This window comes from Nothobranchius furzeri, chromosome 10 (assembly GCF_043380555.1).
Source record: "Nothobranchius furzeri strain GRZ-AD chromosome 10, NfurGRZ-RIMD1, whole genome shotgun sequence".
In the NCBI taxonomy this organism is placed as follows: Eukaryota; Metazoa; Chordata; class Actinopteri; order Cyprinodontiformes; family Nothobranchiidae; genus Nothobranchius; species Nothobranchius furzeri.
Window position 1 is genome coordinate 36,917,089 of NC_091750.1, and position 26,308 is coordinate 36,943,396.

General features: G+C 45.2%; 1 protein-coding gene across 1 annotated transcript; it reads right to left on the minus strand.

The window, feature by feature from the left end:
- Positions 1-2,543: 2,543 nt before the first annotated feature.
- On the minus strand, positions 2,544-25,283 carry LOC107386131 (protein mono-ADP-ribosyltransferase PARP14). The gene is made up of 23 exons (XM_054730370.2): positions 25,019-25,283; positions 23,585-23,673; positions 23,034-23,061; positions 21,256-21,312; positions 20,608-20,781; positions 18,659-18,784; positions 17,725-17,826; positions 15,358-17,539; positions 14,964-15,092; positions 14,750-14,825; positions 14,399-14,635; positions 14,086-14,307; positions 11,366-11,483; positions 10,740-10,889; positions 9,179-9,241; positions 8,644-8,829; positions 6,840-7,040; positions 6,399-6,502; positions 5,950-6,185; positions 5,605-5,876; positions 5,389-5,531; positions 4,542-4,716; positions 2,544-2,961 (listed from the first exon to the last, which is right to left on the minus strand). The coding sequence occupies exons 1-23, from the start codon at positions 25,200-25,202 to the stop codon at positions 2,681-2,683; spliced, it is 5,535 nt and encodes a 1,844-aa protein (XP_054586345.2). The 5' UTR covers positions 25,203-25,283; the 3' UTR covers positions 2,544-2,680.
- Positions 25,284-26,308: the final 1,025 nt, after the last annotated feature.

Consider the following 26,308-nt stretch of genomic DNA (forward strand, 5'->3'; position numbering starts at 1 on the left):
GTGTTAGCTCATTGGGAGCGCTAGCTACCACAAGCAGGGTCGTTTACGGTAGCTGTAATTCCACTTTCAGCCAGTAGGACGGAGGAGCAGGAAACGGCTCTGTATTTAAAATAAACTAAACACAAGATGAAATCTTTCAAAACATTTTTTACGACGTTACGTTACATTTGTCGTATCTGCTGAAATAGCATTGAGAGGAGCCAGCTGAGGTGGGTCCTCGGGCATCTGGTCAGGATGCCTGCTGGATGCCACCCTGGTGAGGTTTTCTGGGCACGTCCAACCAGGAGGAGAGCAAAAGGGAAGACCCTGGACACGCTGGAGGGACTATGTCTCTCCTCTAGCCAGGGAACGCCTTGAGATTCCCCTGGAGGAGCTGGCCCAAGTGGCTCTGGAGAGGCGAGTCTGGGCCTCTCGACTTGGGCTGCTGCCCTCGCGACCCAACCCCGGATAAGAGGAAGAGGACGGATGAATGAATATTAATGGTCACCTGAGAGAAACTATGTAACAGGACAGAATCCATGTGTGTAAATGAGAGGAGCACAAGTGGAACAGCGACGCTACAGTTAGAAATAAAGAAGGTAGAGAACTTTAAAAGTTTAGGGTCTGCGGTCCAAAGCAATGGGCAGGGGTGGGCTAGCCTCTTCTGCCATTGTACCCAGTGGCGGTTTTACCATTAGGCATTGTCATGTTGGGTTGTGGTTTTTTGACCCACGACATGCAGAATCACACAACAGGCAGAAGGTAAGTACAAATTATTTAATTTTAGTTCGGTGGAGATGCAGATGAAGATCTGGATTCGGGAGGTTCTGATGAAGTTCTGAAGTAGAAAACCAGAGCGAGTAGTTGCAGGACAACGGGCACAAAAAGTAATGAGAGTTTGTCTTATGGTTTCCTGGTTGTTGGGGAGAGTTTGAGAGGAGGGCAAGTCGAGGCTGGCTGAGTTGGTCGGGTGAGAGGCAGAGGAAATGGCTGGGAGCTGAGCACCGGAGTCCAGGGTGTCCTGATGGCAGGTGAAGGTTGGAGAGCAGGCGGTCAGGGGCAAGCGGCGGGCTGGTGAGCAGGATTGATCCGGTGAGTCTATTGCTTGATGGTGGAAGTTGGCTGATGAACGGGAGGTACCTGAGGAGGTCGGAGGTAACAGGGCAGATTAAAACGAGAGAAGTGAGGTAAACAGGAGATAAAACCAGCTAGAGACAGGCAAAGGTTCTGGCGAGAATACTACCCAATACTGAGTAATCATCTGGCACTGATGAGTTGTCCTGACACTCCCCTGACCACTGATGAGAAGATCAACAGCAGCTGCTGTTGGATAAATTATGGATACATTATTTTAAACGAAACTCATCCAGCTTATTCTTTCCTGGCAACAGACAGGCGCTTGACCTTGCCTCTTCCCAGTCCTAGCTTATCAGTAAGAACGCCGTGTGCCAGCGCATGCTTGTCTCCCTAAATGTGTGTGCGTTTTATCCTTTCTGTGTGTCTTTTAATAAATACTCTTGAGAGGGCTTTGGTCCGACGAGAGAGCAAAGAGACCACCGACTCGTGCGGCCACACCCACCTGCACACAGAAGGACTCAGCACAAAACAGGTGTTAACTCAGCACAGACCATGACAGGCATAGGTCGGTGGCCGCCTGGGGCCCCCTTGTGTTGGGGGACCCCCTAAAGGGGGGCTAGGGGGCCACAATATTCTTATTACCAACCTGTCACTGCAGACGGGATTGGACATGCTTCTCATTACCATAATTCCTGAACCGTTTAAGATATCATTAAAATTCCAAAAGTGCTGAAAAGAATAAAAATTGGGCTTTTCGTGCTTATAAAATACATTACGGTAGCCACCGGGATTCCCTGTCTTGAGCACAATGAATTACAGCACAGATTCAGAGACGTGCTGAGTTTGTCATCCAAAATGCTCCGTTTTATATTTTTTGAATGGCTGATCAGCTTCAAATAATTCCAACGGTTCCTAAAAGTACACAAAAGCAGCTTTCCAACGATCTACACATGAAGCAATCAGGGTTATGGAACATATCACTACGAGCATGGACGTAATTTTGGGGGGGACACTCTCACAGCCGGTGGAACAGAAACGTCTCTGTGTGCAGCACGACCCCCCTGCTCCACTGTGAGGGCCGAATGTTCATCTCAGTCCACCCCTGGCGATGGTGGGTGTAGAAAAGAGGTGATGAAATGTGTGAAGCAGGCTGGAATGGGTGGAGAAACGTGCCAGATGTGATGTCTGACGACGGGGTTTCAGGTGTAGAAGACAGTAGTGAGAGCAGCCATGTTGTGTGGTTTAGTGCCCGAGGACAGGACACGAGACAGAACTAGAGGTTGTAGCTTATGCTTTGATGTGAAGAGCTCAAGGACACGACCAAGCTTGGCTTTGAACCAGAAACCCAATGATTACAGGGCAATGTCTCACCCCTCTATCTGTGTTGTGCCTTTAGACATCTATAGATCTGTGATCACAGACCAGTGTAACCTCGTATGTCTGAGACAAAACATGACTTAGCAAAAAACAAACAACAGAAGCACAAATTACACATCAGTGTTTATTTAGAAGCCAACAACACCTTCAGGAAACGTTCAAAATCCTTTCATTTCAGCGTTTTACTGTCTAATTTACATAGAGGAGGTTATTTCTTTATCACAAATGTTTTATGAGACCTACTGGTTCATGTGAACGTGATCAGGTATTCTGGGTATGCCTGAATATCATTAAAGACAACAAACATGGATGGATTATTGGCTCTATCTGTGACGCTATCGTACAGGTCTGCGGGATTCGTAGACTTGGCGGGAGGGGTGATCATGGTACCACTTCCCTGGGTGTAATCTCCAACAAGAACCCGGGCCTGGTACATGCGCTTGTGTCCTTTGCTGTCAGGTTTGGCGTAGTTTCCTGCTGAATATGCAGGGTCCACAGCAAAGTAGGAGCCTTTACCGTACATCGCACCTGAAACAGCAGAAACATTTACAGGTGGAGGCAGAAAACAGGTAAAATATAGACATGTCTCCAGAAGTCACCCTGTCAAAAAAAAACTTGTTTACAATCATATTTAGACGAGGTCACATGATGCAAATATCAAAGTTTCATCTAATTCTCACCCATAAGTAGGGTTGTCACGGTAACCGGTGTAGCGGTAAACCCCGGTAAAAAAGTTGACAATAATAATAACCGTCTTGTTTTAAAAAACATATATTATCTTGGTGGATTACCGTGGCTGCGGTGTAGGCGCGGTGACCCTTACCAGCCACCGTATCATCTGCTGAAGTTGCCGGCGGCACATGCGCACTTTGTTGTTTACAACCAAAACTTTCTTGAAGCTAAAGCTGAAATAATGGCCAAAGGAGGAGACGGCAGCGCTCAGGACATTTATTATCCCTCAAAGAAGACAAAGTGGGAAGTACGGGCATCTTTTGGATATCTGAAGAATGCCGAGGGACAGCTGATAGAAGACGGCTATCCTGTTTGCAGCACGTGCAGAAAAAGTGTCTGTGAAAGGCAGCAACGCTTCAAATCTCATGACACATCTGCGTGACCATCACCCACAACTCTACAGTCGACGCAAGGCAAGCTAACGTTAGCGTTTTAGCTAAAATGCGTGACCCGAGGATTTGGGTTGAGGGAGAACGCAACGAGTCGCTATATAAAGCAGCCGCAGCGCCGTTACCTGCATATAAACCGTGTCGCGGACACCGCCATGTTGAAATGACGCTATGCATTACGGGGCTCCCAGGGGCAGATAAGAGTTGGTCTCTCTCCGAGAATAATTATGAATTTAACAATGATTACTGCCTGATGACATTTTCCCACATCTGCAAAGCTCACTGGAAGAACACAAACCGAGGACAATATTTTCCTGATATAGGGTTTATTACTCAAGTAAGGGTAAAAAAGTATCTGATTAGAAGGCTACTTGAGTACTGAGTATCATCTGATGTAATATTTTTAAAATGATGACATCAAACAGACAAAAAATAAGAAGTTATGGGTAAATATTGGTATTTTAAAGACTAAAGGGGAAAAATGTAAACAAATAAACAACATAATTACAAAATAACACATTTTAGGCTAAATTTAGACACAAACTGAGGACAATATTTTCCTGATATACAGGGTTTATGTAGTTGTCTGAAAATGTAACACGTTTAAAAAAGAATACCGCGATTATACCGAAAACCGTGATAATTTTGGTCACAATCACCGTGAGGTTAAATCTTCACACCGTCACAACCACAACTAGACATGAAGCACTTGGAGAACAAGTTGGAAGATTTAACTAGAGCGGTACTGAGGCCAGAGAGAGGGAGAACTCTGGTTTTTTATATTGTAAAGAAAAACAACATGAAGAGGACAAAGATGTAACGTGAGGAGAGCCAGTCATCATGTTTGACAGTAAAAGGACAAACGCCTGACTAGAGGGTTTTAACCTCAGACCAGAGCAGCAGCTACAGCTGATTATGTGAACAAAAGGATCCTAGCACTGAGACGTGGGGAACACCGGCGGTGACGAGATCATGAAGGTTTGGTACCGTGTATTCCTGCGTAGCTCCGGTTGAAGCCCTTAGAGTTGATGAGGTCGGTGGATTTGGAAGCGGTGCCGTGAAACAGGAGCCTCTCGTTGTTGGCGTGGTTGTTCTTCACCTCCATCTGTTTCTTCAGCAGCTGGAAACTCTGCCACAGCGTCGTGTTTTGGACCCGTTCGACCTGCAAACATGTCACATATTCAGGTAAAAATACCACTATAGCAGGTTAAAAACGCTGCATTTAACAATCAGCTGATTGTATTCGGGGCAGCAGTAGCTCAACAGGTTGGGCGGGTTGTTCAGTAATCGGAAGGTTGCAGGTTCGATCCCGGCTCCGGACAGAGAATTCTGCTGTTGTGTCCTTGGGCAAGACACTTAACCCCGCTAACCTGCCGGTGGTGGTCAGAGGGACCGGTGGCGCCTGTGGTCAGTAGTCTCTGTCAGCACGCCCCTGGGCAGCTGTGGCTACATCGTAGCTCATCCCCACCAGTGTGTGAATGTGTGTGTGAACGGGTGAATGATACACTGGAGTGTAAAGCGCTTTGGAGTCCTCTGACTCTGAAAGGCGCTACACGGGTATGGGTTATTTATCATATCTTCTGCTTTGATGTCACTTCTCGGGTCATTCCTCATTTATTCCCAGGTTTTTCCTGCTTCTGGTCCGACAGAGGAATATTCCGGTCTCTGGTTGAAAAAACATGTTTTAAACTAACATTTAATTAACTTAACATCGAATACTTTGGGAGAAGAAGGTCTGGTCTTTGCTCCCGGACCTGGATCCTCCACCACCTCAATCCCCTTTAACCCGTGTTGGTTCTGGCCTTTAATGGATCAAGGATGATCTTTAACTCACACTGATGACGTTTGGAGCGAGTCCGTTCTTAGTAATTTCTCCCATCACGGTGTTGTATTCTGTCGTTCCCACCGTCACAGGAAACAGCTTCACGATGTCCCCCTTCATGTCCTCCCAGTGAGGAGGTAGAGGAGCACCAGGCACTACAACAAGAACGGACTTTACTAAAAGTGACCTGGACTTGTTCAACTCTGTGCAGACGGATGGTGTAATCACCTTTCAGGTCTTTTCTCAGCAGCTCCAGCTGGTTCTGCCCATTCGGTAAATAAGCTTTCTTGAGTTTCGGGTCTGCGATGAACGTTTTGTTTCCGATTTTTATCTTCACAGTTGGGTGTTTATCTAAAGCATCCTCCAGCTGAAGGTTGGTGATGATGTCAAAGGGAACCTTTGAACCGTTAGGGTCCTGGTACTGCCATTCCACCAGTTTACTCACTAGTTTAGCTCTGCTCCTCATATTCTCCGTCTTCTCCACCTTCCGGATGATGTCCCTAAAAATCACCAGAACACGATGAAAGCGCTTTCACGAAAACATGTCGAGAGACTCGGCGTCTGGTTTCTGACCTGATGGCTGACTCGGCCTTGAAGACGTCTCTGGTCAGACCCTCCAGGTGGATCTTTGATTCTTGGTCTTCCCGTCCTGTCTCCAGACGGATGTTCACGGTCAGCTCCTTCTGGAGCGACTGAAGCTCCTCCACGTCAGCGTGGCTGAACTGACTAATAAGCTGATCAGAGATGGTTTTCTTTGCCTGCTCGGCCAAAATTAGATTGCTGATCCGTTTCTTGGCCTCACTCACGGCCTACGGTGCAAGAAAACCATAGTTTGGTTCAGTTTTGTTAACAGGGCGCATTGTTACCACTGAAATGACAACAAACTACAAATCCGCAGGAAATAATCTCAACTATTTTAACCCAGAAATATCCCCAAAGACCTGGAAGCTGCAGTTTTAAAACATTTTACTGAATTGTTTCAATCAGAAAATGAAACAAAAGAAGAATAAGTTCAGACGAACCGTTTCGGTTTCGGCACACAGCTGAAACACCGCCGCCTCAAACTCCTCCTTCTCCAGAACCAAATTAGTAGGTCTTTGCTGCTCTGACCCAATTCCGAAAAAGTCTGGAATGAAATGAAATAATCTTTCTAAACCAGTGGCTGTAAATCTGAGCTGAAGCAGAGAGGGCCACTCCTCCGCAGAGACGATCTGCTTTTAAACGCCACGAAGGCCGGAGTTATCAACGCTCTTCCCTTCTGCAGATTTATGCATCTTAAACTTCTTCTGAAAGTAGTCAAAACAAGATGATTCAGTGAAGACAATACTTTTGTTCAGGGAAAACATTTTTTTACTCTGCTCCATCACCTCCAAAAAACTCAACAACTGACAAATTCTACAACTAAATCTGAGCATAAAGAAGTTTGGTTTAATATTTCCTTCCGGCAGCAGATGGACAGCTACCTTTGATCTTTCCCATGAGTCCCTTCTCCACTTCCTCTCCTGACCTCTTCCTCATGTTACTGTAGAATTCCTTTATCATGATCGTCTGGAATATCAGGATCTTCACGCTGCAAACAAACTTCTGCTTCTTCTTCCTCACAAAGTCCACCACGGCACCAACCATGGCGTCGGCCACCGCAGACGGGCTCGCGCCTCCCTGACCTACAAAGAAGATGACCAGCAGAGCTGATGATGATGAAGCAAACATGTCAGACAAACACACGGGTTATTAAAGCTCTATTCAAAGCCTCTAACAGCGCTGAGTACCACATTCAAAGATGCAGTGGCATGATGGGGGCTTGTCCGGGATCCAATCAGATTTATTTATTACATCTCTTTGGATTGAAACGTCCTGTTTCAGAGAAAACTGGTGCATATTAACAATTTGATGAAAAAGGGAGACAATAAATTTATTTTGAAAGTATTTATTTTGATGTTGAAAATGGCCAACGACGTTCAGGTTTCTGGATTGTTTTCGGTTTATTTACTTTTTTACTCTTCTTCTGTTTCATTACAGTGAAGTAAAACAGACCCACAAAAACCTGGAAGTGATGAAGGTCCATAAAACGGTGTGATGAAATAAAAGCAGCGACAGAATGAAGTAAACAAGGAAAAAGGGTTTAAGTGAATTTCTACTAGGGCTGCTCAATTAATCAAAATTTAATCACGATTACGATCTGAGTTTTGAACGATTATAAAAAACAAAACAAGCCGATTATTTGCTCCTCCCGCTTGCGCTGCCCTGAGTTGAAAATGAAGCACTCCTCCCACAGTGTTGCCAACTTAGTGACTTTGACGCTATTTCTAGCAGCTTTTCAGACCACCTTCTTGACTTTTTAACTTAAAAGTACCTAGCGAACACCTCAGAAACATCTCTGGTAACCCTTAGCTACTTTCTGGATAACTGTCGTCGACATTTCCTGCAGGTTAGCTAAACACTCCGCCTGTGCTCCGGAACGTTCTTCAGGACATTAGGAAAGGGAATGATGCAGTGATGTGTCAGTCGCTAAAGAAACAGCTCTCAGAGCCGGCTCCCTGTTGGATTAACCAGAGTGAGTGACACACACACCGTACCTGCGGGCTCCTGAGCCACTAAAATGGCTAAATGTGCGCGTGCGGCGCGCTAAACACGCATGCAGCTAGCCCCGATTGCTGTGAAACCGGGTTTGGGGGGTGGGGGGGTGCAGCTGTGGTTGGGACAATTACTACATTAACTGATGGACTTGTAAATAAATAGTTTATAAATAAGGTCGAAATAAGTTCCTCACGCTGATAACTAATAACTAATCTCTCTGAGGACACGGTGCTAGTGCACGCTCCTACAGCACCTAGACACGACTCAATAAAAGTTATGCAAAATTTTGTGAACATCAATTTATTTGCAATTATTTGTTATAAATGCCACTGTATAATTCTTGCTGTCAGTATTTGCAAGATATTGGTATTTGGGTCTGTACTGGTTAGACTTAAATGAGTTAAACCAAGGTCTATAGCCCTTGGGTCATAAACAATGAGCTATAAGTATATTGGTCTTTTTATACTGGGAATCAGGAGTTATTTTAGTGATCATCTTGTTTCTTATTTATTTTTGTCCTGATTGTGCCCTGAGCAATTTTATGACTGAATAAAAACAATTAAAATCAACATAAATTGAAAAATCGTCCTAAATAATCGTGATCTCAATTTCAGTCACCATAATTGTGATTTTTATTTTTGCCATAATCGAGCAGCCCTAATTTCTACTGTAGTAAAATTTGGGTCAGACCTGTTCCCAGAGCTGGGAAAGCAACAGAAGAGAACTTGTGGTCCTCGCAGAACTTCAGGACTCCATAAACCATCTCCTTAATCCTTGAGGGATCGTTTTGACCGACGATGTGGAGGATGTTTCTGGAGGGAAGCTGACCGGCTGAGGTGAGGATCATCGCACGAGGCATGTAACCCTGAGCACTCACTAGACAGGAAACACTCAGACAGTTTGAACCACGGACTTATTCTGTTTCTGTGATGGTAGCATTATTTACACCCTTTACACCAATGTAGAAACTCTTTTATAGCTTTCAAATTTCTCTAAAGAGGATGAAAAACTTCTAAATAACAATAAATGTAGGAACTGAGTAACCGTCACAACAAAGCAGCCAAATTAAAAAATGTAAAAGCAAATTATTTCCCTATTTTAAGGACACGCTTGAACTGGTGCTCTAACTGGTGCAGATTCTAGACTCATTTAAAATTTCTAAATAAGAAAAATAATGGTGACTTAAACGATTATTTGTCCTTGTGACAGATAAATTAACACACACCGATGGCTGAGCACTCCTGCTGAACCTTGACTCCGGCGCTGTCTAGGATCGCCTTGGAAACTCCTGAGAAACAAAGAGAAAACAAACATTTTAACCCTCCCGCTGTCCGAATGGGTGACCCCGCCAGGAAAGTTGACCATTGAGCAGGATTGATGGTTTATCCCATGGGTCTACGTGGCAGGGGTGAGGTGGTGCTCACTCCTCACCCCTGCCACGTGCACCTCAAGGTATTAACCAAGCCCCCACAATGCGGGTGAAAAATTGAGGCCAACGCGGAAGTGACAGAAATTGCAGTTCCACTCTCATCCACTGGGGGCTGGTGTCAGAAGCGAGCAAATCCTCATTGACTCCCATGTTAAAAATACCAATTTCACAGCAGAAATAAACATGTTTACAGCCTGGTACCAAAACATATTTTTAGTTTAAATGATCTAGTTTACACTCATGACAACTCTGAGGGGGGTGAGTGTTTTTCTCACTCTTCTGTTTAAGTGTATTAAAAGCCTAAAATTCTGTATAATTAATGAGCATCAGACCCACGTGACCACAGAGCTAGCTCCGTGGAAAGGCCTCAGTAGAGCCTCGGTCTGGCCTGGAAACTGCTCCGGGATTTTGAGTGTCTGTGTTTGTGTATTCTTGTTTGGATATTTTTTGTGCAATTGTTGGACAAAATGACTTGCTGTGGCATTAATTGCACTAATAGAGCGTCCAAGGAGTCTCCACTTCATTTTTTTCGGTAAGTAAAATTATATTTATGTATTTTAGGTCACTGCCGAGCTGAGCTTAGATTTTAACATGTACTGTTTAACCATGAAATTTAAATGTAATAGGGTAAAACCCAGTGCATTTAACATAAAGCTGCACTTTAGAAAATGGGTTGAAATATAACATGTTGGTGGAGCTGGGTTCCGACTACCGGCTTGTGGAGCTCTCCCGTTCTCCCCTTCCCGCAGCTCGGCGCATCTCTGTCTGATCCCGGCTTCTGTCTGCTGCGCGGGCTGATGGCTTGTGGAGCTCTCGGAGACCTCTGTGTTCCACCCGGTTTTACCCAGCGGTCAGCCCGGCGTATCTCTGACTCAGAAGCTCTGGTGTTGTGCACAGTTAACTCCGGTTGTAGCTAGGTTGCTACCTCCGTTAGCTTAGCTCCCACCTCCGCGTTAGCTTTGGGTTAGCTTGTAGCTAGTTCGACCGGGTGTCGTCAGTTGATCCCAGCCTTACAGCCCCACCCTCAGCTCCACCTCTCTTCCCTTTTGTGGAATTGTCTGGGCTTGACGGAACCTGTGACACTGTCAAAATGGCGGTGGTGGCCACCTCCCATTTTTCTTCAAAAATGTGTTATTGGAGCCTATGGAAACCCATTGTCCAATATTTATATGTTGACGGGATAAACCATCAATCCTGTTCAACGGTCACCTTTGCTGGCGGGGTCACCCATTAGGACAGCGGGAGGGTTAACAGAAGAGTTTTGGTTCCTCAAACCTCACACGGTACCGGCATTTGGGCTAATCCAGTCAATCCCACCGCTCTGTACCAGCGTTCAGCTGCAAGGAGGAATGCTCACCTGCATAAAGGTCAAACTTCTGATTGGACGAGTTGACGATGACTTCACAGGCCTCCTTGGTGATGTCACCGGATGACACCTCCAAGGTGAGCTGACCCATCTGCATCTGGTACACACCGAGGGAGGGGGACAAGACGGGGCTGAAGGTGTCTGACACACACACACACACACACACACACACACACACACACACACACACACACACACACACACACACACACACACACACACACAATTTATTTATTCAAAAATATTCAGCATTTCCTTTCAGAATTATTTGATTAAAGTCGCGATTTTGTCCAACTTTTTCTCCGACAATCGAAAAAATATCAAACCTATGAGGAGAATTTATATAGACAAAGGGGCGTGGCCTCATCAATTATTTCTGAAGGACCAACTGACCAATCAGAGCAGACCAAGCCTTTTAGAGGGCGTGTCCTAAAGAGACGTGAGCTCATCAGCGCATTTCAGAAAGAAAAGGATGAAATATCAGTAAACTAATGCGGTCCACTGACTAGCAGCACACCCTTCTATTAAAGTTTTCCCCCAAATAATGTAATCATCATGTTTTGGTCTGAAAAACGTTTCCTAACCCTGCATACAGATAATCTTTCCTCTCGTCTCACCTGAGATGTTCCGTCCATGGCTGGAAGCCCGCTGAGCTGCAGATCTACTAAAGTCCTCCTCGTCTTCATGTTGGACGTTCCTCTGACCCGTCTGACCGGAGAACCCTCTGGTGAAGCTCTAAAAACAACAGGCTGGGTTTTATTTTTATGCAGGTGTCTGATCTTAAAATGTGAAGTAAAAAAAAGTTATAAAATAGTTTTATAGCTTGTTTATGAACTAATCCATTAGAGGTTACCGAGTTATTTTACTTTTGATACTTTCAAATGAAATCAGCACACATTATTCTAGTTACCTTCTCCACTATCTTGTTCATGTTAAGGTTGGTTTATGCTTGACGTGTCCGCGAGGTCTGCACGGCAAAATTGCGTCATTTTAACAACCACGCCCCTCCACCGCGCCTCCGCACGGCCCAAAATTTCCGCACCGCGCACCTAGGAAATTTTCTAACCACGCGGACGGTCGGACATGGAAAAACATGGCGGACTGGCAGTAACTAGTATGGCAGAGGTTCGTAAATACAGACATTTGTATGATTCAGCTCTCAAAGATCACCGTGATCAACATGTTGTTAATAATTCTTGGAGAGAAATAGCTCGCACTGTCGGAAAAGACGAGGACGCTGTTAAAAATGCTGGAACAACATGTTGTAAACAACAGTAATTTTTACTTCTACTATGGTGTAGTGTTGGATGATGCCGTAGAGCTCCATGCTGCCCCCTACAGTTTGGGAGAATATTGGCTCACCGCAGAGACAAGCCGCATGAACCATAAACGCTGCGAGTTGTGAAGCGTGTTCCATCCGCGAGCCGCATCACCAAGCGGAAAGTCAATGCGTCAAGCATAAACCAAGCTTTAGACTGAACAAACATGTTTGCATGAAATCTACAGGATAAACATAAATAACGAGAGTGACAGTAAACAGTTTGGCTTTTATGAACATAATCAGCTGAGAGTCGGCAAACTGGAGAAATCCAGACGCGACGCTTCTGGTCTTTACATCACCCAACAGTTCACGTGGGACTAGGGCTGGGCGACATGGCCTAAAGTCAATATCACTTCAATATCAATAGAATTTTTCCCATGTCAATAAATTTGATAATAAAAAAGAAAAGATGTGTTAGTGGGCAGCGTTCATGTCCTTTAACTCATTCGCTGCCAGCCGTTTCCTGATCGGTAAAACCCTTCGCTGCCACCGTTTTTACTGAATGTTGTGCGCCAGGATGATGTCGGCGCCAAAACAACCAAAACAAAGCGGAGACTCACCTCTTACATCAGGAAGCAGGGTATCTGCAGGTTTAAGGGAGCCAAATTTAAGAATTTTTAAGATATTTTTTAAGACTACTTTGACTAAATTTAAGCAATTTTTTAAAATTACATTTAAGCTATAATGTCCAGCTATTGCCTGGAACCGGTGCTAACCACTTCGCGAATATCCAGTTACCATTAAACTCTCACTTCCCCATGACGCAAGCTCCTGCTAGCTTAACCAGCTAACGTGTTCATCTAAAAATAGCCCCCTTTCACAACCAACTGAATGTTTACGGTTCCGCTTACGCCAACATCGTACACAAAAAATAATGAACACTAAATAGAAATTCACGAAATTTTTATAGAAATAAAAGAATCTTGTTTATTGGGTCTTTGGTAATTTAAGACCTTCGGAAACTGTATTTAAGGATTATTTGTCATTTTTAAGGCCTTAAATTTGGAAAAGCAAATTTAAGACCTTTAAAGGAGCCGCGGATAACCTGAGGAAGAATCCGTGCGTTTCGAGCGTTATCCGTTCTTTCATAATCGTTGTTGAATTGTGACTTTTTTACAGCAGCGGCCCAAAACGATCTCCTAACACATGGCTGTTCTGCTTCCTGATCATGAGACGTGTGACGTATGCGGATGAAGATCGGCTTTAGAGCTGAGATGTTTGTTCTCACGGTGCGGGGGCTCGTCCGACGCCCACACAGTAAAAAATGCAAATGACGACTTTAGTCGTCAATGGCGGTGAATGAGTTAAGATGCTGTACCACCTTGAGTCAGGTAAAGATGATACACGACAGCCCCCTCTAGTGGACAACTTTGGTCTCTGCGCATACCTGTGGTTATCGTCCATTTGTCGTTATCGAGGTGAAATCGTCAATATGTCGTGATATTGATTTTAGGCCCTGTCGCCCAGCTCTACCCTACACCATGGTGAGTGTCTCTCCATTTAGTCAACTCCACCTACTGGTTACTTGTATATTACGGCACTAGGACATGCCCCGTTGATTTTGGGGGACGTGCACAATGCTTCAATCAACACAACAAACACGTGGCAGCCATTTTAAACGCATGTTTGAGTCGTTAAACAGTGAGTATATCACGGCCCTGAAGATCAAGGGGTTTGTTTGCCATTTTGCAGGAAAACGCGACATTTTCAGAACATTTTTGAGAACACCTCCCACTGGAGAAGGTGGCTGTGGGAGGACGGTCAAGACTTCTCCCATGAGATAGACCCAGAAGAGCAGATGAGCTGAGACAACGTCACTGGTGGTGCTTCAGTTCTGACACGTTAGAACATCAAAGCTTCAGATCCCTCAGATCTGAACCCGTTTCAGCTACAAGACTCCTTCATTAGAATCTACCGGCCTCACTCTGAAAGCTTCTCTCTTCATCTCTTCCTAGTTTTGATGATCAGTTGATGTCAGAACACTAAAAACTTTGCTGGTAACATCAAACCACTCACGTCAACTGTTTTCTGGTCGCTGGGGTGAACCATGATCACCACCTCCTCCAGATGTTGAGGGCTCCTCCTCCGACTGAACACCTGTATCTCCTCCAGCAGGATTCTGATCACCAATTCTCTGGGGAAGCCCAGGTTTCCAGTTCCGATGGCTGGGAAGCACAGAGAGGCCATCCGACGCCTCTCAGCCTGCTCCAGACAGGAAGTGATGATGGATGATAAATCCTGGAGAAACCAGAGAGGAGGTGAGTTTCAGGGTACATCCTGGAGCTTTGAGGGAAACTAAAACAGAAAAAAACTCGTGACACCGTCTCACCTTTTCTGCCTGGCCGCCGCCGCCGTCCCAAGGTGGACAAACGGCGTGGAAAACTTTCCGACACCTGAGATTGAAGCCATCGGTGATGACGACGTCACCGTGCTGTCGCGTGGACGTTTCGGATTCGGAGTAAACCGCGACCTGGAGCTGGTCACCGGCCGCCTCCACGATGGCCCGAGAAACGGCTCCCTGGGTCAGGTCCATGTTGTCGGCTATGGTGTTAACAATGACGTCAGTCTGTGGACCCGCACCAGAACCAGAACCAAACCCAATACATTAGAACAGAGAGGATTTTCTGGACAGAAACTGTAAAGTTCTTTAGAAGTCGCCAGAACCAGAGGCGGTACTCACGCTCTGGTTCTGAATGTTTCCCATACGCAGAACGATCTTCAGACCATCAGGCGTGATCTGCTCCATCCTTCCTGACCTACAACCAAAGAACAGGAGGAACATCTCCGAGTCCAAAGTTTCTCAAAAAGAGTCGATTAAAAAAGGTCAAATCAGTGCGACAGACTCGGCTGGGATGGCTGACAGGAAGAAAAAGAATCAGATCTGGGGTTCTTACCCTCCATCCTCGCTGCTGTATGACCTCTGAACCCCTCTGTTCACCTGATGATCTCCCTGAAACCCTCCTCTTCCTGCTCCTTGCGATGATGGACTCTTACTGGGACTGCCTCCACCCCGCTGATGTCCACTGAGCAGCAAACAAACAGGTGAGTTCAGTCCACCAACCAAACATGTCTGAACGGTTTCCTACTTTAGAGCAGAAACCAGAACATCTCAGGAACAACGCGGGATTCATGGATCTGCTACAAAAATGAACGGTTTCTTGTCTAACAAGGGCTCAGAGGTTCTGGTAAGACATTAAAGTCCTGAGGACTTCTGCAGCGGAACATCAGGGACATCTGCTCCGAGCGGCTGACTTTATTGGTTTGAATCTAGAACATTCCCAAACTCACCCTGCAGCTCTCTTACTCTTCCTGCTCATCTCCTTGGGGATGCTCATGGTCGGCTCCAGGTCGCTGAACTCTTTCTTGACGGCTGCGGCCATGACCCTGACGGTGTCGCTGTTGTTGTCTACCAGGTGAATCTCTGTTAGCGATCTTGGACCTTGGGGACTATCGCAGTAGTCCCGGACCGCCTGGGCTATGGTTTCGGTGCAGAGCGGAACCGGAAAACCAAACACACCCGAGCTGATGGCGGGCAGGGCGATGGTGGAGCAGTTAACCATCTCAGCTTGTCTCAGACTTTCTCTAACTGCAGACTTTAGGCGAGACACTGAAGTCCTCCTGTCATACTCTGAGAACCGCGGTCCGACTGCGTGCACAACGTACCTGCAGGGCAGGTTGAAGGCATCGGTTAGGACGGCTTTACCCGCCTGTACCTTTCCCTTTTTAGCCACGTGATCATTGCTGATCTTCTGCAGCTGTGGTCCTGCAGCCTTGAGCATCGCCAAAGCCAAGCCGCCGATGTGCTGCAGATCCTCGTTGGCAGCGTTCACCACCGCATCAAGTTTGAGGCTGCAGATATCCGCCCTGCTGACGGAAACAACAACTCTACTGGAGGTCCGCACGCTGCAGTAACACACTCCATCCTCTTCTTCACCCTCCTCTTCATCTTCCTCTTCGTCTTGAATCTCGGGCCGAAGCACCACCACGCAGCCCAACTCAGACAATGCTGATGACAGAAATAAGTGTCCTTGGGACAGGAAGTACTTCTTAGCTCCAGGTTTGTCCACAGTTAAGGTGCCGGCACAGAGCGCACCGGCGAGTTCGCGGAGACAGGATTTCGCTCTCTGGACATGAAGACGAGCCCCACCGACGACGATCTTTGGTCTTTCTGGGTCGAGTTTGACTGACACACCATGATCTTTGGCGATGCTCAACCAAACGTCGGACTTTTTCCTCTCGATGAACTGAACAACGGCACAGGACTCGACGCGAATGCTTTCTTGAACTTGAGAGTAGTTCTTGATGAACTCGTTCAAACTGCTGCAGACTTCTTTGACCGGGTGGACAAAGCCGGCCACCGTGACTTTGCCTCCTCCCTCTGAGACCCAAATGTTTACGGTTCTCCTGTCGGAAGAGTTGAAGGTGTCTAACAGCTCTTTGTTCAGGTCCGTCCACTCCTGACGGGTCAGAACCGTCGCGTCTTTCACATCCAGGGTCCGAACGAGTAAATCTGCTTTCATCTTACTCTCTGCATCAGCTAGGGCTTTGCCAGAACTCCCGGTCAGGGTAACCCTGTTGCTGTCAATGCGGAAGACGGCACTGATGTTATGAGACGCAAACAGGTTCTTAGACATCTCCACTGGGTCCATGGTCCCAAGGTACTGCAGGAGGCCCTGTGGGATATTCAGCTGTTTTTCCATAATGAACGTATTCTTCTCCAAGATCCAGTTTTTGGTTCTCAACACCTCTTCAGTGAGTCCTTTAATGGTCAGTGTTTGTGTTCCTTCATTGTAGGAGAGCTCCATCTCAGAGGAGATGTCTGAGGCAGCTTTCAGCAGCCCTTCATGCTTCAGGATGTAGAACCTTTCAGGAGATAAAAGCATTGTCTCACTCACAGCTTTGGTGCTCCGTTCAACGGCGCTCGCGGCTTTAAGAACGATGTTTTCGACCGGAGCCCTGATCGTCTTTATGTCGTCAGCTCGACCGGCGACGATCAGAACCTCCTTGGATGCATCAAAGACCAATATGGCATCTTCCTTTACGACCAAATGGACTTCTTTCTCTGCAGATTTCCAAGCATCTGTGTTCACGTCACATTCAAAGGCAGAGTACTGAGACATCAGGCGACAGAAGGCCTCCCGGGCGGTCTTGGACCAGACCGCTACATCTTTAGCTGTCAGACCTTTCTGCCTCAAAAGGCTCGGCAGAGGGCTCAGTTCCACTTCGGGATCGTCCAGTGCTACGCTGCAGAAGTGTGGATGCATCTGATCGTTGATGCTTCCCAACAGTCCCTTCATCAGAAGGAACTTCCAGATCACAGGGTGGACCTTCACTGTGAAGGAATCCGGCATCTTCCATGAAGGTCTCCCTTTGCCATACAAGGCGGTCCCCAGGGATTCGTAGTACGGATACAACTTGACAGGGATGGACCGCATGATGTGGTCTTCTTTCCTGCAGATGTCTTCCACATCTGGAGCAAGGCAAGAAAGAGAAACCAGAAGGTGAGAGGCTATGGTCAACCGAAGGGCCAAAGCAACATCAGGGTCAGAGTCCCGTTAGAACAGAACGGATGTAGTCCTGGACTTACGGGGTTCTGAGTCCACAGACTTACAAACCTTTTGTTTACAAATCAAAGACAGTTTATGGGTTAGAAACCTTTAGGGTCACCGAAGGTGACAATGGCAGCTTGCTCTTCAGGGACCATGAGGACTTTGTCAGGAAGCACCCAGTGCTTCTCAAACCACAGCTCCAGTAGGTCTGAAGAAGATTCAGAAAGAAAAAATAGAAAAAACGCAAAAAAATCATTATTTACGTTTAACTAAACACATGCAGGTAACCTTAAAGGAGATATATAACGGGTTTCATTTAAGTGATAATAGTTCTGTGGTCGATACGAAACATTGAGGTCCACGTGGTAGGGGTGAGGTGGTGCTCACTCCTCACCCCTGCCACGTGGACCCAAGGGATAAACCATCAACCCTGCTCACTGGTCAACTTTCCTCGCGGGGTCACACCCATTAGGACAGTGGGAGGGTTAGGATGTTCTTTGAACTAAACCTCTCTCATGAAGCAATAGCAGCTGTTTTATTCTTGAGAGTTTTAGTACCTTCCAGAATGAGTCGTTTGAGGGCTCTGTCACTTTAAAAACAACCTAGCTGAAGCTGACCACGCCCACCTACCCCCTAATTGGCTGCTATGAGGCAAGCAGGTCGGATTGGGGAGGGGCTTGGAGTAGAGCTGCTGCTGCTCCTCCAGCATCGGCAGGACAGGCGTGATTCTGCGCTAAAGTCACTGGTTGTGACATCACAAGGAGGGACTTTTTGAAACGGCTCATTTCAGGTAAAAAAATTCCTGAAACCAAAAACTGATAGAAAATGGATGAATGGGTCTATTCATGTTTGGAGGCAGCAGACGTCCACATGGCAGCACAAGAAGATGAATATATAATATGTCCTCTTTAACACATACAGCTAACCGTAAGAATTACATCATGTTGAACTCTTCCTCGAGGGAAAACAAATAAACAAATAAATAATTTATTTACAAAGCTGATAAACATTTTTAGAGATGTGTGAAAATGTTTGTGTACCTTTAACGTCCTTCTGAGGAAGACCTTCCACTCGAACACCCGTCGCTGCTTCCAGGGCTCGAGCGCTCAGTCCATGTTTACGCATCGTTGAGTGGTTCTGACTCGCAGGGATGAACTTTTCCACATCTGAACCAGAGATCAGAGTCATTTTATCAAGTCCAAGTCACTGATGAGTCAAACGGTTCTGGTACCAGTAGGGCTGAGCGATATATCGATATTTTTAAAATATCGATATAATTTTTAAACAAGATATAAGATGACTTTATATCTTTGTATCGCTATAACTGGCCAAACTGCTATGCGATTAGCTGCTATGCTAGCGACATGTTGCTCCATCTCTAAGCGGTTATGACGTGTGTTCTCACAAATTAGCTCAATCTGAGAGCCTCTGGGAAAATGTGCTGCTCTAAACTTTGCATTTGGCGTTCTGGTTTTTAATTATTTGGGGACGTTCAACGCCAACGGAGTTCCGTTTCCCATCCTGCTTATGCGGAGCCAGAGGCGCGAACCATCCCCCTCCCTCCCCTGTGTAATGAGTAAACATCTACGGATAGCCGGAGTGGCCAAATTACCTCAAACGTATTGTAAGGGTTTGAATAGTAAACTAAAGAGTTACCGTTTTATTTTGAAGGCGAGCTCAACGGGTGAGAAACATTCCGGTTTTTTCCGCTCTGGTTTGCTATGCTAGTAAAAACTCCGTTACGGGCGATTCTGTTGAAAAAGTGAAGAGCTTGTAAGGCGTGGGTTATGGCGATAGTAGCCCGAGAATAATACTCATGAAAGAGCAACCAGAGACTCTGAGTCATTACAGTATAATCGCTCATAAGAGCCAACACTGTAAAGCTTGGTTTATGCGTGACGCATTCACTTTCCGCTTGGTGATGCGGCTCGCGGATGGAACGCGCTTCACAACTCGCAGCATTTATGGTTCATGCAGCTTGTCTCTGCGGTGAGCCAATATTCTCCCAAACTGTAGGGGGCAGCATGGAGCTCTACAGCATGCATCCAACACTACACCATAGCAGAAGTAGAAATTACTGTTTACAACATGGCATTCCAGCATTTTTAACAGCATCCTCGTCTTTTCCGACAGTGCGAGCTATTTCTCTCCAAGAATTATTAACAACATGTTGATCACGGTGGTCTTTGAGAGCTGAATCATACAAATGTCTGTATTTACGAACCCCTGCCATAACTAGTTCTTGCCAGTCCGCCATGTTTTTCCGTGTCCGACCGTCCGCGTGGTTAGAAAATTTCCTAGGTGCGCGGTGTGGAAATTTTGGGCCATGCGGAGGCGCGGTGGAGGGGCATGGTTGTTAAAATGATGCAATTTCGCAGCGCGGAGCCGCGCGGACTTCGCGGACGCGTCAAGCATAAACCAAGCTTTAAACTCCAGCCATGTTTGCCCTGATAACAAATAACTCCACGGTGCATGACCCATGTGATCTTCAGTAGAAGCAATTACATCATCATACATTTAGCTTAACATGACAGATTTATTTTCTTTGGACAAGAAATAAACAAAAATGGCCACCTCTAGATGAAATTTAAATAATTTTACATTAATTATTAATATATAATTAAAAGTGCCTGTGGGACATTTGATACACCTCTAGCTCTCAAGTGTGTGTGTGTGTGTTAGCTGACAGCTGTACCAGTGTTTCTGAAGCTCAGACTGGTAGAGAATAGGCCTTAAGGTTAAAGTTTGACAAGAATCGATACATTTTTACGCGTTTAATCTACTGATTTATGTTTAATTTCCCAAGACAGCTCGAAGTGAGTTAACTTGTAAATATTTTAAAGGCCGAAAAATATCGAGAAATATATCGCATATCGGAATTCAGCTAAAAGATATCGAGATATAAGTTTTGGTCCATATAGCCCAGCCCTAGGTACCAGCCCAGAACCAGAGCTTGACCCGTGTGTTTGTGACCCGCCTTGGCTCTGACCTGCAGGGTTGTTGAAGATGACCACGGCCATTTTGGATTCCCAGATGATCTCCAGACTGAAGTTGTGTTCGTCCAACTTGGAGATGTTCTCCACCAGCATCAGCAGCAGGTCTCGGGTCAGGTTCTCCGAAACGTTCTCCAACACGACAGCAGGTCTGTGAGTGGACTTCGAGTCTGAGACAAAAACTCGCCTTCATTATGAAGTCGTTTGGTAAAAGTAAGTGTTTAAATAAAGTTTTTTACTTTATCAGAACCTTCTGGCCTCCGGAATGAGAATAAAAACTCAAAATTTTTCTGTTCTGACTTGTGTGTGTGTGTGTGTGTGTGTGTGTGTGTGTGTGTGCTCTGTTTTCTCGATCCCCAGTGAGTCGTGGTGAATGGCTGCTTATACTGAGCCAGGATCCTCTGGAGGTTTCTTCCTGTTAAAAGGGAGTTTTCCTCTCCACTGTCGCTACTTGCTTGCTTAGTATGAGGATTGCTGGGTTCCTTCTATAGGAAACTTGTTACTGATTGGTTTAATGACCTGACCTGTATTGGAATGTTTATTATGTGAAGGTCCTTGAGACGACTCTTGTCGTGATTTGGCGCTTTATAAATAAAGTTGAATTGAATTGAATACAAAATAAAACTGTAAAAGTGTGTTTTTACTGTTTCGTTTGGTTGCAGACGGTTCTGGTTCTGGTTCTGACTTCGGAATCTTTGGATCTGAAAATGAGAAGAAACAGATTTTCTCTTTAAAACCTTCATTTTTACAACTGAACAGATTTCTGCATCTGGATGAATCAAAGATCTTCTGCAGACGTGGAGAGAAAACTTCTACAGGGACTGAAGCACAAATGAAATGTTTCTGTTCTCCCTAAAGTCTTGGAGTCGTTTTTCCAGGTGTGACTGACGTCTGACCGGGCTCAGAGGTAAAAATGGGTCTGGAGTACCAGGCCTACAGTGACCGGTCAGGAACCACAGCTTCTGGACCCTAAAACTCAAGTTCGGCGGTTCTGGAAAACTAACATAGTGAATTTCATGTTTTATTTATATTTATGACATGAGTGTTGCTCCTGGTCTCTGGATGAGAAGAACCAGGATGGGCAGCGCCTCCTCACTCCGGATGTTTGGACTTTTCCTGTGTTCTCCAGAGGTTTGTGCTCAAGTCGGAATGAAAAAGTCTTGAAAATTCTTCATCCAGCTCCAGATCCGGTGATGGATGAGCTCAGACGCTGCTGGAGCTCCCAGATGCTCCACAGGAACAAGGAAACCGGATCAAGAACAGAGTTTCAGGCGTCATAACAAACTCCCGGAGAACTCTCTTATCGCAGAACAGCTGTCGGAACCAGCCTGAGTCAAAGGTTCTGCACAGACGAAGCAAGAACTTCCAAACCAGCTGCTGGTTCTGACAGAGCAAAGACCTGGACCACAGGGTTCTAACGGGTCTCGGAGAAATCCTCATTTATTACGGCAAAAACTTCCAGCTGAACGTATTAAATACGTTTATTTTGTATTTCCTGTAAACAAAAATGACTTTTTTACTTTTAGTAAAACAAACATTTTGGTTTTAAAGATGTTTTTTTGTAGCTTTAGTAAGAAAAACCAAAACGTTCATTTCATTAAAAGAAAATAAGTAAATTCAGCTGAGCGTGAAACTGTCTCCAGATCAGGATCAGAACCAGAATCTGGATCAGGGACAGAACCAGGACCAGGATCTGGACCCGCAATCAGGATCTGGATCTGGATCAGGACCAGAATCAGGATCTGGACCCGCAATCAGGACCAGGATCTGGACCAGGGCCAGGACCTGGACCAGGATCCGCAATCAGGACCAGGACCAGGACCAGAATCAGGATCTAGACCAGGATCTGTATCAGGATCAGGGCCACAACCAGGATCTGGACCCGCAATCAGGATCTGGACCTGCAATCAGGATCTGGACCCGCAATCAGGATCTGGACCTGCAATCAGGACCAGGATCAGGATCAGAACCAGAATCTGGATCAGGGCCAGAACCAGGACCAGGATCTGGACCCGCAATCAGGATCTGGATCTGGATCAGGACCAGAATCAGGATCTGGACCCGCAATCAGGACCAGGATCTGGATCTGAACCAGGGCCAGGATCTGGACCAGAATCAGGATCAGAACCAGAATCTGGATAGGGCCAGGACCAGGATCCGCAATCAGGACCAGGATCTGGACCTGGGCCAGGATCAGGACCAGGACCAGAATCAGGATCAGGACCAGAATCAGGATCTGGACCATGATCTGTATCTGGACCAGGATCCTGATCAGGACCATGATCTGGATCTGGACCAGGATCTGGATCAGGACCAGAATCAGGATCTGGACCATGATCAGGATCAGGGCCAGAACCAGGATTTATACTGTAAACTGGTTTCAGGAGAACAAAGGTCCAACAGAAGCAGGGAGAAGTTTTACCTGAGTCGCCGTCGCTGCTCGTCGGGTTCTGAAGAGAAAACAAAGGATTGTTTATATTTTTAAACAGAATCGGGTTTTAGTAAATAAAAGATCAAAGGAGTCAGACGTTTCCGGTTTGTGAGCCATCAGCAGAAACTCTCTGGGTCACAGAAAGAGTCTGAGACGTTTTCCTGAGATGAAAAAGTTCAGTTTGTTCTTCTGAACGAGTTCAAACCAAACACATCTGGAGATTAAATCAGGATTATCTCATAAACTCTAATAACTAATGAGCAGCCATAAAAAGATCTGATCTGAATATAAACCAGTTCCTCTCGGCAGCAGGACCTGTCTGGACTTCGTTCAGGTTGTCCCCGAGTGGGCGTGGCTACAGTAAAAACTCACCTGACAGGTGGAGCAGCCGCTGACTGATAAATTATACGATGTCACGAGGCTCAGGAGAAAATTCAGCAGATTGAATGTGTACATCTTTATTTATAATGAATTCATTTACAATAATAACGATATTCTCTCTAAAGTTGTATAACAGCTGATCTTTATCTGCGGTGTTTTACCTCCAAAAGTCCAGAACTCAGACGGAGAATCAACGTTCGGTTTTCCAGAAGGATTTCATGATTTTTCCTGGCGAGGACCCGATCCCTGACTGGAATCACAAACGATAAAACATCCAAGTTATTCCCAAAAACATCATCTAAGATCAGAAGTCTATTCAACAGAACCAAATGGGCCGCGTTGGGTCGCATTTACAGTAAACTAGACAATTTTTTATGTCAAGTTAAAAACTCACAAATAAAATCATCTAAATAAATAAATACTGATAAAATTATCCGACTGAAAAAAAATCTAACTCAAAATAAAATGAACCTCAATAAAAATTCTAACAAACAAATAAATGATCTCTAAGGAGTCAATAAAAAAATCTGATGTCAAAGAAAAATCAAATCAAGAATAATCTCGGGGTCTGGTTCACGAGGGAACGATGGAGCGTGATGCGGGTGTCGTGGTGAAGAGGGAGCTGAGCCAGAGGGCGAAGTTCTCGATTTACCGGTGGATCTACGTTCCTACCCTCACCTATGGTCATGAGCTTTGGGTAAATGAGTTTCCTCTGCCGAGTGACTGGGCTCTCCCTTAGAGATACGGTGAGAAGCTCGGTCATCCGGGAGGGGCTCGGAGTAGACCTGCTGCTCCTCCACATCTAGAGGAGCCAGGGAACACCTTGGGATTCCCCCAGAAGAAGCTCAAGTAGCTGGGGAGAGGGAAGTCTGGGCCTCCCTGATTAGGCTGCTGCCCCGACTCCGGATAAGCGGAAAACAATGTATGGATGGACGATATTTAAGAACAGCGGAGAGTTTCGTACACAAGCGTGTGCACACGAAAAGGTGCTCTCACAAGTGTGCACTTGGGCATTTCAAACACACGCCCTAAGGCTGCGGTCGGCACTAAATGCATCATTAATTATTTTGTATTTTTCCGTCTCAGCAGAAAATCATCAGTTCTGTGTGTTTCCTCAGAGACCCCCAAACTGGAACCGGACCACTCGGTTCTGATGAGTCCAGCCTGTTTAATTTACGAAGAATAAAAACTGAACTGATCCAAAATAAAATAATTCAATACGTGTTTCATGAGCAGAAACCCCTGGTTGTGACTCATGAGGACTGGTTCTGGAGAAGGTGCAAGCTGGGAAGTCAAGATCATTTGTTAAAAACAACAACAACAACAACAAACTTTTAATTTGGAAAGCCAGGCTTTATTTAACGGAGCGTTTCAAAATAAAACCCGCCAGGTTCAGACTCGTTTCGGTCAGAAAACCAACCAAACAGCAGATTTTATTTTTTATTATTATGACCTTTGACCTGAGTTCAGGTTTGGTGTCGCAGTAAAACTCAAACCTGTTTATATTTGTATCAAACCTGTAGAGTTTTATTCGCTGGTTCTGTTTTAGGACCCGGTTCTGGACCAAGCCCCGGCCGGGCCGGACCGACACTCACCGGCCTCGGAGCGGAAGAACACAGCGGCTCTCGGAGCTCCGTCCTCCGCCTCCACCCGACAGTCTCCTCCGCTCGACTTCTTCTTACTCTGGAAGTAAATCTGCAGTTTGTTCTTCATGGTTCGGTTCTGGTCCGGACTCCAGTCCCCCTCCACGGTGACCGGAGGGAGCTCGGTGTCCCCCATGCTGAGTCCGGTTGGTTCAGTTTTCGACTGTATTATTGCCGGGTTCGGGTCCGGTTCTGTTTCACTTTCGTTTCTTCATCAAAACTCAGAAAAAACAAAACAAAACTGAACTTCAGTCTAAAAGCATCCGAACAGAACTTTACTTGGACCCGAAACTTAAGTTATAAACGCGATTAACCAGAAAACACCTTCTAAAGGTCCAACACCCAAAAACACAAACATAAACAATCGTTTTTATTTTGTAAACAAAGATAGATAATTTATTGACAGACTCTTAGGTCCAGATAAAGAAAAATGTAAAACAACAAAACATTAAAAACAATAAATGAATCAAAATAGGTAAAAACATATAGAAAAAATAAAAATGATAAAAGCATAAAAATAAAATCTGAATTTATTTTAAAAACTTACTAAGGAGAAGCTTTTATTTAGAAATTTAATTTAAATCGTACAAACAAACTTTTCTCATGACAAGGAAAGCATTTATTAAAAAAAATAAAACTGATTTATATTTTAATTTTATTATTTCAGCGTTAATTTGTAGTTTCACAGTCTGACGTCACTACAGCAGGCAGCACACATCGGCCTCACGTGGAAACAGCGCCCCCTGCTGGGGCTTGTCTTAAACATCACTAGTTTTGGTTTTAACGGTTTTAACCCAAACACCAAATAAATGACACCAAAACACTTTTTAATAATTATGTTGGACAACGAGGCTTCTGAGGTAATCCTAATCCGACAATATTAATAATTCATATAAAGACGTTATTTTCCACTTGTTATTTATTTCTTAAAATAAAAGGAAGAAAAAATATTCATTTTATGGTTTTATTAAGTTTTTTTTTAACTTCTTGTGTTTTAATCATGTAAAATAAATTATTCTATTAGAGTTGTTGACTTTCAGCTCAGTTACGGTTTAATAATAAATAATAAAAACACAGATCAGAGATTTATTGTAGACTCAATAGTCAGGATCCGCTCCTGTCGCCCTTGTTAGTGTTGACTAAACTCACCTGCCCCTCGTTACCTAACCCACCTGTTTCCCTGATTACCCACATGTATTAAAACCTTCTGTATGTGCTGGTCTTTGTCAGATCCTCGTCTCG

Bases quoted from the DNA above. Each gene is read 5' to 3' on its own strand.
- LOC107386131 (XM_054730370.2), bottom strand. From the start codon at position 25,202: ATGGGGGACACCGAGCTCCCTCCGGTCACCGTGGAGGGGGACTGGAGT. The intron at 20,782-21,255 runs GTAAAAACACAC...TTTTTGTCTCAG, and splicing joins GTCTGCAACCAAACGAAACA to ACTCGAAGTCCACTCACAGA. The intron at 14,308-14,398 runs GTGAGACGGTGT...TGGTTTCTCCAG, and splicing joins GCGGCGGCCAGGCAGAAAAG to GATTTATCATCCATCATCAC.